This window comes from Heliangelus exortis, chromosome 9, assembly GCF_036169615.1.
Source record: "Heliangelus exortis chromosome 9, bHelExo1.hap1, whole genome shotgun sequence".
Taxonomy (NCBI): domain Eukaryota; kingdom Metazoa; phylum Chordata; class Aves; order Apodiformes; family Trochilidae; genus Heliangelus; species Heliangelus exortis.
Genome location: NC_092430.1, coordinates 9,505,378 through 9,519,983, shown reverse-complemented (window position 1 = coordinate 9,519,983; position 14,606 = coordinate 9,505,378). Strand labels below are relative to the sequence as shown.

At 47.9% G+C, this 14,606-nt stretch overlaps 2 protein-coding genes across 4 annotated transcripts in view; one reads left to right on the top strand and one right to left on the bottom strand.

Annotated features, from left to right (window-relative positions):
- Positions 1–14,581, bottom strand: part of CEP63 (centrosomal protein 63) — a 42,077-nt gene extending 27,496 nt beyond the window's left edge. Inside the window, exon 1 of the mRNA XM_071752023.1 lies at positions 14,467–14,581. The gene's annotated coding sequence lies outside the window, so the exon portion shown is untranslated. The remainder of the gene's footprint in view (positions 1–14,466) is intronic.
- On the top strand, positions 832–14,550 carry LIPH (lipase H). 3 transcript variants are annotated; one of them, XM_071752027.1, is made up of 10 exons: positions 832–953; positions 5,611–5,978; positions 6,736–6,844; positions 6,936–7,037; positions 7,698–7,787; positions 8,901–9,068; positions 9,926–10,021; positions 10,976–11,087; positions 12,536–12,709; positions 14,313–14,550. In XM_071752027.1, exons 1-10 carry the CDS (start codon positions 902–904, stop codon positions 14,383–14,385), a joined length of 1,344 nt encoding a protein of 447 aa, XP_071608128.1. In that variant the 5' UTR covers positions 832–901; the 3' UTR covers positions 14,386–14,550. The 3 variants fall into 3 exon arrangements, with proteins under 3 accessions (XP_071608128.1, XP_071608131.1, XP_071608129.1); XM_071752030.1 differs by lacking the exon at positions 6,936–7,037; XM_071752028.1 differs by lacking the exon at positions 9,926–10,021.
- Positions 14,582–14,606: the final 25 nt, after the last annotated feature.

Genomic DNA, 14,606 nt, shown 5'->3' with positions numbered 1-14,606 from the left:
ACCACGCAAGCAGCACCCACGAGGAGCTGAAGCCAGCCAGCAGGCAGAGTTAAGGATTAACCCAAGAATTAGCAAAGTCAAAAAGCTTAGTATGTACAGCATGGACCAAAGAAAGAGCCACATTCAGCCAAGTTCAGCTTTTCACTGGATCGTTACCAGGGGCAAAAAACCAGAGCCTGTGCTTAATGAGGTGTTTCTGGTCCTCCCCATGTTCCCTTCCCTTCACCTACATTAGAAAAATTTGCAAAGAAAACGAGGCAAAGCTACCACACAGCTTCTTGCCCAGCAGCCATCCCTGTTCTCCCTTCCCCTCACCTCTCTCACCCCTTTACAAACTCCCCACCACCTTCATCTTTTCAATTTTGCCATCTTCCTGCTCCAATTCCAGACTTCCTTTTTTTCCCCTCTCGTGGGTAAGGAGGGATGCTGGGCTGCAGTGCTGCGGAGAGCCAGGGGGACGTGGGAGAATAGGGATGGGCAGGAATGTCAGGCCCTGTGAAACCAAGTGCTGGCCCTGCCCAGATCCTTGTCAGACTTGCACTGACACCTACGTTCTGTGCTGCCTTTTGACATTCTTTGCAAAAGCTGAATGAACAGGCACACAGTCATTCCCTTCGTTTCAACACGTGTGGTCCAATTGCATTTGTGCCTCTGATTAGTCATTCCCCAGGGCAAGCTATATTTAAAAGAAGGTAGAATGGAAGGTGCCCCACCTTTTTAAGGAGCAGCTTTACTTGTATAACTGAAGACCGGTCTTAAATTTTTTGGCTGGCAGCTTCCTCCTTTCACCACACCTACAGTTCCTGGCAGAAAACGAGAGCAAACTTGACAGCAGACATGTCAAAGAAACTCTGGGATCCTCAAAGTCTTTCACCTGTGGAAGCTTCATGTGGAAGTCCATATGCTGAGGTTGTGCATCGTGTTCGTCTGCCTTTTGCACGGTGTGAAAACAGGTAAGAGATCAGCTGTGTGTCTTTATGTTTTAGTCAAATGTAATGCTCTCTCTGCTTTGCAGAAACATGAATATATGTCCTCTGTGTTACAGTTGCTGCTTAGGGTTTTTCACTGGCATTATTTACTTTGGCAAAGCAAAATATCCTGGTCACATGGATACAGTCGGCTTTTAGAGTTCCTAATGTTAAACCAGAAGTACTTTTTTAGTATCTTTTCCTCACTCTGCAAACATTTCTCTTACATAAGTACTACCTGTTGACACTGAAAATGTCACTCCAAATCTTCAGAGAAGAATGATTTCTTTTCAGCAGTGTCTTACATGACATTCACAAAGGATGAATTACTATTTATGAACAATAAACTTCATTTGATAGCCTCCCAGCCCTATCAAGAATCAACCTGTGGAACAATAAAACAAATGTACTGCCTCGTGTTAGCATACACATAGGAGCAAGTCAAGTTACACCCCTCGGCTTTGCAGGCAAAGCAAACAGGATTTAAAAAAACCCAAAACACAGTATCCTTATAAATCTGAACTTGTGTTTCATTAGGGTCTCCGGAGTAATCTTGGGGTTGTGTTTGGGTTTAGTTCATTAAATACTCTACAGGAAATGTAATCATAATACGTGGGAAAAGTGACTTGTGTGAACAGGCACCAAGGAAACCCAGTCAGATACTGGAATATAGATACGGAATATACAGATAATGGAAGAGCATTCCAGAGGCAGAGGGAAATGTTCTCTGTGGAGAACTCCTTCTGGTGACAAGGGATGGAAATCTCCACTGGTGCTACTGAGATCTGCTCCATGGTAGTGAAGCCTGCTGAAAACTGAAGACTCATTACTGATGCACAAGACCAGTCTGTTGAAACAGACTCTAAAAAGCCCAGGCAAGAAGGTGACAGTGTCTTGAGCATCAAGGTGTTGAGCAGCCCCCTTTGCAGGCTCCCTAATACAACAGCTTGGTCAATACAAATCTGACCAAGTGACCACAGACGAGAAAAATCTCTAAGAGCTTCACAAGAGGAGAAACTCGTAGGGTTAAAAAAGTCAGCTGCTATTCCATTTGTAGAATCAAAAAATCATCATGGTTGGAAAGGACCTTTAAGATCATCAGTCCTACGCCACCTTAACCACTAAATCATCTCCCAAAGTGCCACATCTGCCCATTTTTTAAATCCTCCCAGGGATGGTGACTCCACCACCTCCCTGGGCAACCAGTAACAATGAAGTTGGTGAAGAATCTTTTCCCGATATTCATGCAGACAGCCTCCATATCACCACCCTGCAATGTCACTATTGCAAACTGTGCCTGCCCACAGGATGAACACCCAGGACAGGAGGAAGAAAAAGCGTGCAGACACTGTGTCTGAGAAAGGAACAAGGGGAAGGCAGGTCTTAAGTAGCACTCACTTAAGCAAATACCACAGAGTCTGCCTGGGACCAGGTTCATGGCTGCAACACTCCCAGCTGGATGTAACTTCAGAGGTACAACTTCAGAACCGAACTATTCTGAAGATGCTCCTTTGGCTGCAGTCACACCTCAGAGGCTGATCTCCCCCACAGCAAGCTGGATCAACCAGACTGCTGTCCCCCCTGCTACAGCTGTGGAGATGTGGGAGCATCTTGCCCTGGGAACTGCTACTTGCTTTCCTATTTCACAGCTCAGAAAAGTGAGCAGAAGGAGAAAAGTGAATTGGCTGGGGCTGTTCAGTGAGCTAATGGCCAAGACAGGGCTGGGAGCAAGTTAATCAGACCCTGGGTTAATTGCTGCATTCACCCACCTTTCCTGGAGGGAAGTGTTCTGTTGGACCCAGGTTAAGCACAGTGCCAGGGTGCGAGTTTCTACCTCACTTATTTGCTTGCAGAATTGATCTCAAATAATCCTCACATGTTGCCCAAGGAAATTGTGGCTGCTTCCTCCCTAGCAGTGTTCAAGGCTAGGTTGAATGGGGCTTGGAACAACCTGGTCCAGTGGGAGGTGTCCCTGCCCATGGGACTAGATGAGTCCTTCCAACCCAAACTGTGATTCTATGATAAGCCTCTTGCTCCATCAGATAAATCCTGTTGGCATTTCAAAGACACTTCCAGCCATTTGGGTAGGATAGATGGTGCTTCCCAGAATGAAAAGCAAAAGCTTTTCGACTGGATGTCCTCCTGTGTAAGCTCCTGCAACACATGGGAGGGATGAGGCTGGGATCTGCAGCAGCCTGCCAGAAGAGAAGCTGTCAGACCTTCCCCACAATCAGCACTGCTCTGATTTTCTTAATCAAAACAGACCAAATTGTAATAGACTTGGTGCAGATATAACAAGGATTTTAAAACAATTCCTCTGTTAGGTATTAGCAAATGACCATCAGCTCTTCAAAAGCTCTTTCTCAACAGAAGGTTGGGGCTGTTCTGGTGGCAAACACAGTGCTCCCCCAGGCAATTCTCAGCACAGCACAGGAGGTATAGAAACAAACTGAGCAATCAGTGCAATCTTGCATCATACAGAAGGGATTCTTGCCTGGCATGTCTGCCTGTATTACTACAGCTTCAGTGGTGGTAAAGATGATTAACAGTGCTCTATAATAATCAAAGAATCATAGACTGAGCCGGGTTGGAAGGGACCTTAAAGCTCATCCAGTTCCAACCCCCTGCATGGGCAGGGACACCTCCCACCAGCCCAGGTTGCTCCAAGCCCCATCCAGCCTGACCTGAGACACTGCCAGGGATGGGGCAGCCACAACCTCCCTGGGCAATCTGTGCCAGTGTCTCACCACCCTCATGGTAAAGAGTTTCTTCCTAATGTCCAACCTAAATATCCCCTCTTCAAGTTTTAATCATTTCCCCTTGTCCTCTCACCACACACCCATGCAAAAAGCCCTACCCCAGCTTTCTTGCAGGCCCCCTTCAGATAATACTGTCTTAGTAATAACTAAAACAATTTCTAGTTATTAGCAAAAAATTACTGTATTTCTGCACATTGTGGAAGCACCTAAAGGACAGGTGTTAAGTATCACTGGGTGTGCTGGTGTGTATCAGCAAAAAATGGTAACTATTCTCTGCTAGTGACTTTGAGAGGTCCAGTGTCTGAGGAGAACTCTTGCTGCTGTTTCTCTGGAGCATCCTGGCACTGTAATGATGCAGTAAGAGTCAGCTGGTAAGAAACAGCCACCCAGGTCACCTTTATGCTTGTCAGCAGGGCTCAGAGTCACTCTGCCCCTGGGAGCCCTGACTGAAGCATCCCAGAAGCAGAGCATCTTCAATTCCAAGGCCAGCCATGCCAAATGATGTTGACTGGGCCCTGCTGAGGGCTCATTTTCCACTGCTCCTCTTCCACTACTCATATTTTACCACAGACTTTATGCAGGAAGGACTCCCTGGATTTAAAATATTAAATTTTATTTCCGAATTTATGGTAACAATTTAAAATCTCCAGTTGGACTTAACTGCAGCATCCTTTTAGCCTATTAACTTTTACTTCTGGAGCTCCTGAGGCTTCTACAAAGCAATTAGCAGAACTATGGCAACTGAGCAGATTATTTTATCTGCTGGACGCATAGCAGTGGTATCACTCTCATGCTGCTGAATACCATAGGAGGAGAAAAAGGAAAGTTCCTCATAGAAACAGAGGAAACCATCATATAGAAATGAAAACACATGGATTGTTGGGAGGTTTACTAGTGCATGATTAACTTACAGCTGCAGGTTTTGTAAACCCTCCTGCCTCCAGAACAGGCCTCTAAGCACTGCAGCCTGAAGTTATTGCAGCCCAGGGCGTACGTGTGAGAGGGATGCTCTGTCCCACTCTGCAGCTTCTCAGCTCCAGGCTGGAGTCACAAACCAACCACGAGGAACTCTCTTTACCCCAGAAGCAGAGCATCAGCTGTGCTCTCAATCCAAAACACCACCCATCCAAGCTGTCAGTCTCCAACGCTTCCCTCACACCAGTGGGATCTTTGGAGAGAGTCCCTGCCCAGCTCCCAGCTCCTAGTGGAAGCAGGACTGAGCTCTTCAGGGAATCACAGGGGCTGGAAGGGACCTCTGAAGGTCACCCAGTCCAACCCCCCTGCCACAGCAGGGTCACCCAGGGCAGGCCACACAGGAACACATCCAGGTGGGTTTGGAAAGTCTTCAGAGAAGGAGACTCCACAACCTCTCTGGGCAGCCTGGGCCAGGGCTCCCTCACCCTCACAGTGAGAAATCTTTTTCCTATGTTTACACAGAACCTCCTATGCTCCAACTTGCATCCATTACCCCCTGTCCTATCACTGGACATCACTGAGAAGATCCTGGCTCCATCCTCCTGACACTTACCCCGTACATATTTATAAACATTAATGCGGTCACCCCTCAGTCTCCTCCAAGCCGCAGAGCCCCAGCTCCCTCAGCCTTTCCTCACCAGGAGATGTTCCACTCCCTTCATAATCTTGGTGGCTCTGAACAGACTCTTCCAAGAAGTTCCCGGTCCTTCTGGAACTGAGGGACCCAGAACTGGACACAATATTCCAGATGTGGCCTCACCAGGGCAGAATAGAGGGGGGGGGGAGAACCTCTTTCAAGGAAAGGAGGTTCAGGCGTGTTCCTGTGCCTGTGCAGGGCTGGCTGTAGAAAAGCTGGATGGAAGGGTGTTGGTGCTAACCCACAGGTGGCCCCCCTGTGCTCTTTTCAGCTCCTGGGGAGACATGTCCAGGCTTCACAGTGCTCGGCTTTGGCAGCGCCTTGACAGGGACAGACCTGAAGGTGAAGCTGCTGCTCTACACCAGGCAGAACCCAAACTGTGCTGAAGAGCTCGATTCAGCAGCCTCCAAGTACCTAGATGTCACCAAGAAAACCACCTTCATCATCCACGGGTACCGATTCACAGGCTCTGCCCCGGTCTGGATCTCTGACCTGGTGCACCTCCTGCTTTCTGTAGAAGACATGAACATCATCCTTGTGGACTGGAACCGGGGAGCCACAACTCTCAACTACAGCAATGCTTCCAGAAACTGCAAGAAAGTTGCTGAGATTCTGAAGAAACTTATTGATGAAATGTTGGTAAGTTGACTGACTGCACTCTGATACAGTCATGAACGCACTGTGTGTGGAGGGCACAGGGGAACTGCTCAAACACAGCAGGAAAAGAAACTCCTGGCAAGGAATGCATCCATTTTTGGAAGTGCAGCTATACCACAGTGCCAAATTCTACCCTGGGACTTGGTAGGATGGTTGCCAGCCCAAACCAGGACAATGGTATTTTGTTGCAATGCTCAATTTACACTCAAAGTCCCCCACATTCCTGGATACAAAGCTCCACAGGTATGTTTTCCCATATGTAGAAACTACATTTCCACTTTCTGGATGTCCAAATTCAGCTTATGGGGATCAGCTACAGCTCACAGCTCCTCTAAGCAGTCGCAGCAGTGCAGTCGGGCGACACGGGGTGGTCAGGATGGCTGTGCCCACTAAGGCCTTGCAGGACCCACATGTGGACAACTGCAGTTGTACTCACGTGAACACAGGTTCCTCTCCACCCCTGTAGTCACTGCCCTGGGGAAAAACAACCATTCCTCACCCATTGTCCTCACAGCACTCCCAGACTTGGGCCTTCAACACAAGTGCTGGTTGTACAGCAGGAATATTCACAGCACGGCACACACCAAGCGCAAGCGTGGGAAAAGTAGGGTGATGAATTTACATTCCCCCTCCCCATAACTTTTTTTGGGGTTTTTTTTGTTTGTTTGTTTTGTTTTGGGTTTTTTTAATGCCTTTCACATGCCTGAAATCTGCCATCACAAGTCCTTTTAAACCTCAGGTTGATGGAGCATCCCTTGACTCCTTGCACATGATAGGAGTGAGCCTGGGAGCACACATCTCCGGCTTCGTGGGGCAGATGTTTGGTGGGAGGCTGGGGAGGATCACAGGTAAGCCCCTTTCTTCCTGCCAGTCCCTCCACTTCAGGGACAGCCATTCCCCACAAGGGGCACAGCCATCAGCCATGGTTTTGTGTCACAGGCCTCGACCCAGCTGGCCCCTTGTACAGGGGACAGCCGCCCAGCGAGAGGCTGGATCCCACGGACGCGCAGTTTGTTGACATCATTCATTCAGACACCAACAGTATGTGGAATTTCTCCCCTTCCCCACATCAAGAAAACCACCCAGGGACTGGTGGGCAGTGCAGGGAAGGAGGGACTCTGGTAGGCAGCAGTGCTGGGGACTGGCCCATGAGGAGAGCAGATCACATCCCTAGCTCTGTAGCTTGATGTGTGATGCTTCCAGTCTTCATCCCACCTCCTGTGGGCTAAACCTTCCTCTGCCCTCTCCTGCCCAAATCTTCCCTCTCCTTTCCTGATCAGTGCATGTCTTCCTGGCTGCTGGCCAGGACAAAAGTGTGATGGAACCCTCCCTGCTCTCACCAACATCTGACCCCCAGCACTCCGCCTTCCCACCTTGCTGCTATCTCTTACCTCTTCTCTCCCCCCTCCCAAGAGCTTGGGCTTCAGCATCACAGCAATACCCAGTGTGTCCCTCATCCCTTTTCCCCTCCTGCAGGCAGTGACACAAAAAGCCAAATTTTGTCCAGTCACACGCACAGAATTATTTTAGGTATGGGCTAAAATGAAGTCACAGCCATTTGGCCTGCTGCCAAAACAGATGAGGGGCAGAAACACTCCTGCACAGGCAGAAGTCCTCAGGCAGGGTGGGTTTTTGTTTCCTTCTTCTGCATTTTATGATTTAATATTCTTTCCTTTCACCCCTGATTTTTTCCTTTGTCAGGACTAGGTTACAGAGAAGCCCTAGGTCACCTGGACTTCTACCCCAATGGTGGCATCAACCAGCCTGGCTGTCCACTGACAATATTTTCTGGTAATTAACTCTGCCTTGAATTGCACAAACACTGGCAAAAATGCTTCCCATCAGGAGGACAGAGAAAAGGCACCACATATACATGAAAATACATGAAAACCACATTCTGGGACAGCCATGAAAGAGATTTCTTCCCAGCACCCATGTGGCACACTGACCTAGCAGGAGTTGAGCTGAGATACAACCAGGGGTGATCCTTACTGCTAGCTATCACAAGTGCAAATGGGATTATTTTTCTGTGGAAAAAAAAAAAAAAAAAAAAAAAAAAAAAAAAAAAAAAAAAAAAAAAAAAGAAAAGTAATTGGGTAGATTTGTGCCTTCATTTGGTGACTATGTATGGTTTCTGGGTTTGTTTGTTTGTTTTTAGTTACTTAGAACACACAAAAAACTCCAAGGGCTAGCAACAGCAAGAAGCTGTTCAGGTTCCAGACGAACGTGGGGTAGGCTGGTACCCCAAACCCAATGCACCTTCCTTGGCAGTGACCAGCAGTGCAGTCTGGCAGCAGAGCCCTTGTCTTGAAGGCAAGAAAGCTTTTTTGCTTTCCAGCCTAGCAGCAGAACTAGCTTTGTGAAAGCTGGATGAAGAAGATACCTTCATAGAAGGAAAGGCACCAATGTGGACTCAACCATTAGCACACCCAGGAGAATTTCCATAGGAAACTATCCTGAAACAAAAAGATCCACCTGAAACATGGCTTCACTCATTTTGCTACTCATGTAACAACTCACATTATCTCTTTCTAAAGTAAATTTTTAAAGCAAAATGGAAAAGCCATGTGAAAAAAAACAAAACAAACCACAATATTCAGCTGCCAGGCCTGAGCTCAGACAACATAGAGCAGCCTCCTCTGGGACTGCAGCAACAATGCCAAGAAATATGTTTTTAAAAAACCAAAAAAAGACAAGGAGAAAAGTAAAGCAGGTGTAGGCAGTGCTGGGTGCACACAAAGGGAGAGGCCGATGCACAGTGGCACAGCTCCCCAGCTCAGCCTGATGGGTTCACTGACTGTCCACAGTCAATGGCCTTTTTTTTTTTTTTGCTAGAGCATTCACAGTGTTTTCCTGCAGCATGAGGACTGCTAACCAAGTCTTTCTCCCCTGTGCCTGCTGAAGGACTGCAGTATTTCAAATGCCACCACCAGAGGTCTGTTTTCCTGTTCATGGCAAGCCTGAAGCAGAGCTGCAACATCACTGCGTACCCCTGCGATTCCTACAGAAACTACAGGAATGGCAAATGCACCAACTGTGAGACTTTCTGGCCTATGCCATGCCCCATCCTAGGTAAGGATCCAGGGAATGGAAATACATCCAGAACACAAGTGTCTGACAGAGCTGCCCACCCTTACTGCGACTTTGCCTGTGACAAATGTTTTGCTTCAGGACTCGCGCACCGCGGCGCTCTGCAAAAGCACACCAGTTATTCTCACTCAGGTTTTGGGGATGGTCTCTCCCCCACTCCTGCAGAGGTGCAGGCCTCTGCTGCAGGCAAAAGAGGCTAAAGAAGTTTCCCTGATCTGCATACAACCACATCATGACCTAGGACAGAAATCCCCATGTAAAGGAGCCAAAACTTGAGAAGCCGAACCAAGACTTGAGATCTTAATTCAGCAAATTAAAGTCCATTAGCTGTGGAGTTTGAGAGACAGGGGCACATTCTTGCCAAAACAGAATCTTTTCTAAGAAATTTTCAGCACCAACCCTTCCTGACTCTAAAAGAGAGGTGACCAAAGGGTGTTCTGCTGTTTTGTGCCTGACGCAGAGAGATAACCCAGCCCAGCTTCTGGCTGCCATTTCTGAAACACTGGTACTTTGACACTTCCAGAAATGATATTGCAAAGCCAAGGGGGACAATTTTTATTCTGCATTGCAAAATTAAATCCTCCTTGACCATGGATACACTGGATGTGGGAAAAGACCGGTCTTAAAATAAGGTGCTGAAGTGTAATGAGGCATATTTAGAAACCCAGATTTAGTCACACAAGTAAAATGAAAAGCACGGGAGCCTGTGCCATGGTTACACCTTGCAGCTGGAAAGCAATATGTTATTTCTTAAATACTTGTATTGCTCTTTTCAGCAATGTAGCTGTTCATATACCTGTGCAGTAACCCTCTGCTTCATTTTCAACTGTCATCCATAGGTTATTATGCCCATAGGTGGAAAAGCTCTTTAAAACAACAGAGCCATCCAGTGACCAGTATGTTTTTTGATACAGCGGACAAAGAGCCATTTTGCAGTAAGTGACTAAGACTGCTGAGATGTTTTTTCCTTTCTTCATTGCCTCCTCCAGCAACAGATGCCTCCTCCACTCAGCTCCCAGGGCTGGTTAGCTGCTATCAGCATCACAGCATCACATCAGTGCTTTTAGAAACAAAGCTGCTGGATAGAATTGTGTCTGTCGGCAGTTTTGCCATGACATTCCCTACCTCTGAACCTGCCTGGTGCTGTGAAAGCTACCTGCTCACTAGAGATGTGCAACAACAGGCTCACCTTGCTAGGAAATCTGTTGGGAATGTGCCAGTGAAGCCCAGAAGGGCAGCTCCCAAACTGTGTTTCAAAAGAAGACGCAGCAATTGTGCAAGTGAGAGGTGCGTGGGAATGATCGCAGAAGGGTGGAGGTTGGAAGGAGATGCTCTGGAGAGCACTGAGAGTCAATGAGAGTCAAAGACATGCTCTGGAGTGAACAGGTGAAAAAAGTAACCCTGGACAGGAGTGACAGGCACAGGGCAAGGAGGACTCAATGAGGAAAGGCTTCACCCTGACAATCTCCAACACCCCAAGCTGCGGGCAGGGACTGCAGCCTGAGCTGGGCAGTGGCCAGCAGGTGAATTCAGTGACCCAGAGATCAGACTAAAGAGCAGGCTGTGTGACAGAGAGGAAAGATGCTGAGAACAGAACTGAAGGAGACCCAAAGCAGAGAGCAGAAAGAAAAGGCAACGGGGAAAGGAGTGGAGGTGCTGAAAGCTGTACAGAACCCATCCTGCACACCCTTGCTGTCATGCAGGGACACCTCATAATGTTCCTGCTAGAAACCTCTGCAAAGGAAGATGGGAGGCAAGGAGGAGATAGAAATTTTAGAGTTAAATTGAACAGGTTGCATCAGATGAGCAAGTGGGTGAAAGATGTCCTCCACCTGCAGCTCAGCTAAGGCAGCAGGGGCTAACCACACTCCTTTTCTCTCTCCCCTCAGTTTATCACTACTTTGTAGATATCATTACATGGAACAAAGACACCAGAAGAGGCACCTTCAGCGTGGTATTGGCTGACGACACAGGGAAGAAGGCAGAATCTAAAGTGAATCCGTAAGTCTGGCTGACCTGATGATCTGAAAATGTTAGCAAATCACTTGGCACATCTGGATCTTCAAGGTCTCTTCCAATCTTAATCATTCCATGACTCTATGACCAGGGAGGTGGGTGGCAACATACCCTCCTCTCACTGTGCTGCTGGTACCTGGCAGCCTCCGTGCCACAGGGCTTCCCTGGCCCTGGGGGATTTTCACTCTCCCAGCTGACAGCTCAGCCCCTTGGATCCTCCTCAGTTATCTTAAGGACTAAAGTGGATGACCTCAGCCAGCAGCACGGCTGTCCTAGGCTCCCACTAAAAGCAGGAGGAAAAACACATCTCCCCCTCTTTCTTTCCCTTTCCTGGGAGTGTTCTGTTCCTGCTCCAGATGCCCAAGAGATCCAAGAACTAACATCCCAGTCAATTCATTCCACATGGAGAGGCAAATTAACATTTAGTGTTTATGCCAAACTCTGACTGATCTAAACACACCTCAAGCAAACAAGTCCTGCCCAACCAGTTTCCCCACAGCCTCTCAAGCCCCATCTGCTTGCACTGGAGCAATCTGCACAGCTCCCTGGGGCTGCCAATGGGACCCCAACCCCACTCTGCCACAGCATGCTCACCCCCCTACACCCCACACCACCTCTGACAGGTCCAAACACACCCTGGTCTCCTAAACCTCCTCAACAAGAGCAACCATTCTGGGACACTGCCAGTCACACCTGTGCTCCTCACCTTCCCAAGGGAAACCTGAACCTCTGGCTGTACAACCAGCTGCACAAAGAATGTCTCCTGTGGCCACAGGGGCCTTGAGAGCAGTTCTGCTCTCTGCATCAAGCCTGGTGCAGTGCTAATGCATATCTCAAACTGGAACGGGCCATACTTTCCAAAAGGTCAAACCCCAGCCTCACGAGGCCTTCCCCATCATGAGAAGCTGGATTATTCTCCATTAATTTTGGTCTACACTGAATTGTTTAACAGCTGCTTCTGCTGCATTTGCCAGAAGAGAACTACCAGAACTTCAGGTAGGGGCACCAATACCCCCAGGGTACAGTCTTCCACTTACAAAAACACCCCAGCCATACAGCACTGTTACAGCCAGATTTTAATCCATAGCACCATGTCCTGCAAACTCCACGAGTGACTCAGTGCCCAGGTCTGCACATTCAGCCATCTACAAACATCAGTTGAGTCCGGCCCATTTGGGCTCAAAGCAGAATCAGAGTGAGGATTCTGGTTTGGGACGAGAGCAAACAGCTGTGTCCTCACGCCCATCCCAAATAACCAAGTGGAAAAGAGGGTGAGCAGGTTCACACCTGGAGACCTGCATCCATCCCTACTTCCTGTAAATCCGAAACTAATCAAACTCCCCCAGAACTGTTCCTAATATTATACTGTAGCTATTTAAAACTGGTGCTATTCCCTTGGTGACTCTCTGACACCTTGTCTGATTTATCTTTAGAGAAGCTGCAGCCTTTCAGCAGTACAACCAAATCACTTTGCTAATTGGATTCGACCAGGATTTGGAAAACGTAGAAAGAATTTCCTTGACATTTTCCACGGGATCTGTCATTGGCCCAAAATTTAAACTGAGGATTCTCCAAATGAGGTTCCGATCACTTACAAATCCAGAAAGGTAAGCAGAGGTTTACAAACTACTTTTATTGTTGCAAAGTGGACAGAAGTAAATTCATTTCCCAGATTCTTAGCCTGGCTGAGTTTTGTCCAAAAGGCTGACATTTATTCCATATTTAATAATTCTCGTACAGGTATCTTGGGCATAAATTCTGCCTTTGGGGCATGCAGGCAGATCCCATACTTTCTGGAACACAGAGGTTGTCTGAAAATATGTCACTGGTTGTCTGACTCTGACATGGTCTGACATTTCAACCTTTGCTCAGAAAAATGACCTTTGAGAAGCTAGCCAGGGCCGAACTCTGGGCTGAAGGTAAATGTAACTCTCAGGGAAACATGGATGTCCAGCACAAATTTGTATTTTATAACCCAGTCAATTTCTATGTCCAGTCAAACAGGGAGAGTTAATTTACTCCTGAAATTCCAGACTGGGAGCTGCTAGCCACTATGCCCCAAAGCACTGACTGCTGCCCACATCATGAGGTTCCTACCAGGTCATCTGCTGATGAGATTTCTACAGCTTCTTCAGTCACCTTGTTACCCTCTGTCTGCTCTGCCATCCCACCCTTACCTTTCCTTGATTTCTAGGGCACCTTTGGAGGACAGGATCTCTCTGCCTAAGCTCAGCGAGGACAGGGTCTGCAGGGCAGCATGTGGACATTGAGTCACAGCATGCCTTAAATTTGGGTTAAAACAAGGACTGCATATCACAGAGCAAGTAGGCTGAGGTGAATAAAAAAAGAGGCAGAGCTATAGATTGTTTCTTTGAAGTTTGTGAAGTTCTTGCTGTCCTTGGCATTGGAAAAAGGAAAAGATTGTGTATGCCTAATAATAATTGTGTACATCCCTTGCAGGAGGGTTAGGCTAGATGACCTTTAGAGGTCCCTTAGCACCCAAATTATACTTTGATTCTACGATTCTGTAAGAGGTAAACTCCTGAGCTTCCCTTTCTCCTGTCTTGCATCTTCACTCACCTCCAGCCCCAGTTCCACATCCAGTCTTTTAAAAAGTAGATGCAAATGCCCCAACATTCCATCAGAGGCTGTCCACTCTCCATAGGCTATGCCTGTTTTAACACCACCAAGGAACCTGTCACTGCCACAGGGAGGGATGTCCTGCCTGCTCTCCTTCCGTGTTCCAAAACTACTGCTCACCTGGCCCCAGGGGAAAGCTTACATATCCCCACTGGTTTTTGGCTGGGTTAGCTCCCAGACAGATGAATGCCTGGTCCCACCTCTGAGTGGTGGCACAATCCCAGGTGCCAACACTAAAGACCTGGCAGGAACAAGCAGGTGGGCTGGAGGGACACCTCATTTGGTGGGCATGCAGGTGTGGAGTGACTTAAAGGGAACCAGGAGTTCTGGAGTCAATACCTCTGTTTGCCTGCGAGGTTTTGTGTACGAGGAAAAACAACAGAATTAAAATAGGCTCAAAGGTATCTCTACCCTCGATAAGACTTAAAGCCGACCCTTCTTTAGGGGGGCTTCAGTTGTCTTGAGACCTGTTTTCTGGAAGCCTCCAGCTTCCAGAAGAGAACTGACTGAGGGGGACACAAGAAAGGTTCGTGTTCCACTTGGGGCTCAGTTCTGACTATTTTTCCGCAGACCACAGCTGTGCAGATACGACCTGGTTCTGATGGAGAACACCAAAAAAACCTTCAAGCCCATCCCATGCTGAGGACCCGAACGTGTCATTCCGAATGCTCTCTCTGAAGGTGGCTGGGGGGTGCCAAACCTTCACATTCTGGGGGGCACTCACCGGGAAGCTCCTCAGCGGCGACACAAGCGGCAGCGGAGGTTTATAAGCGGGGGCTGTAAAAGTGATTAAAAATAAAAGAAATAACGGTGGCGCGGTGTATTTGTGGGCACGCTGAGCACCGGGATAGGGTGAGGGGGGGA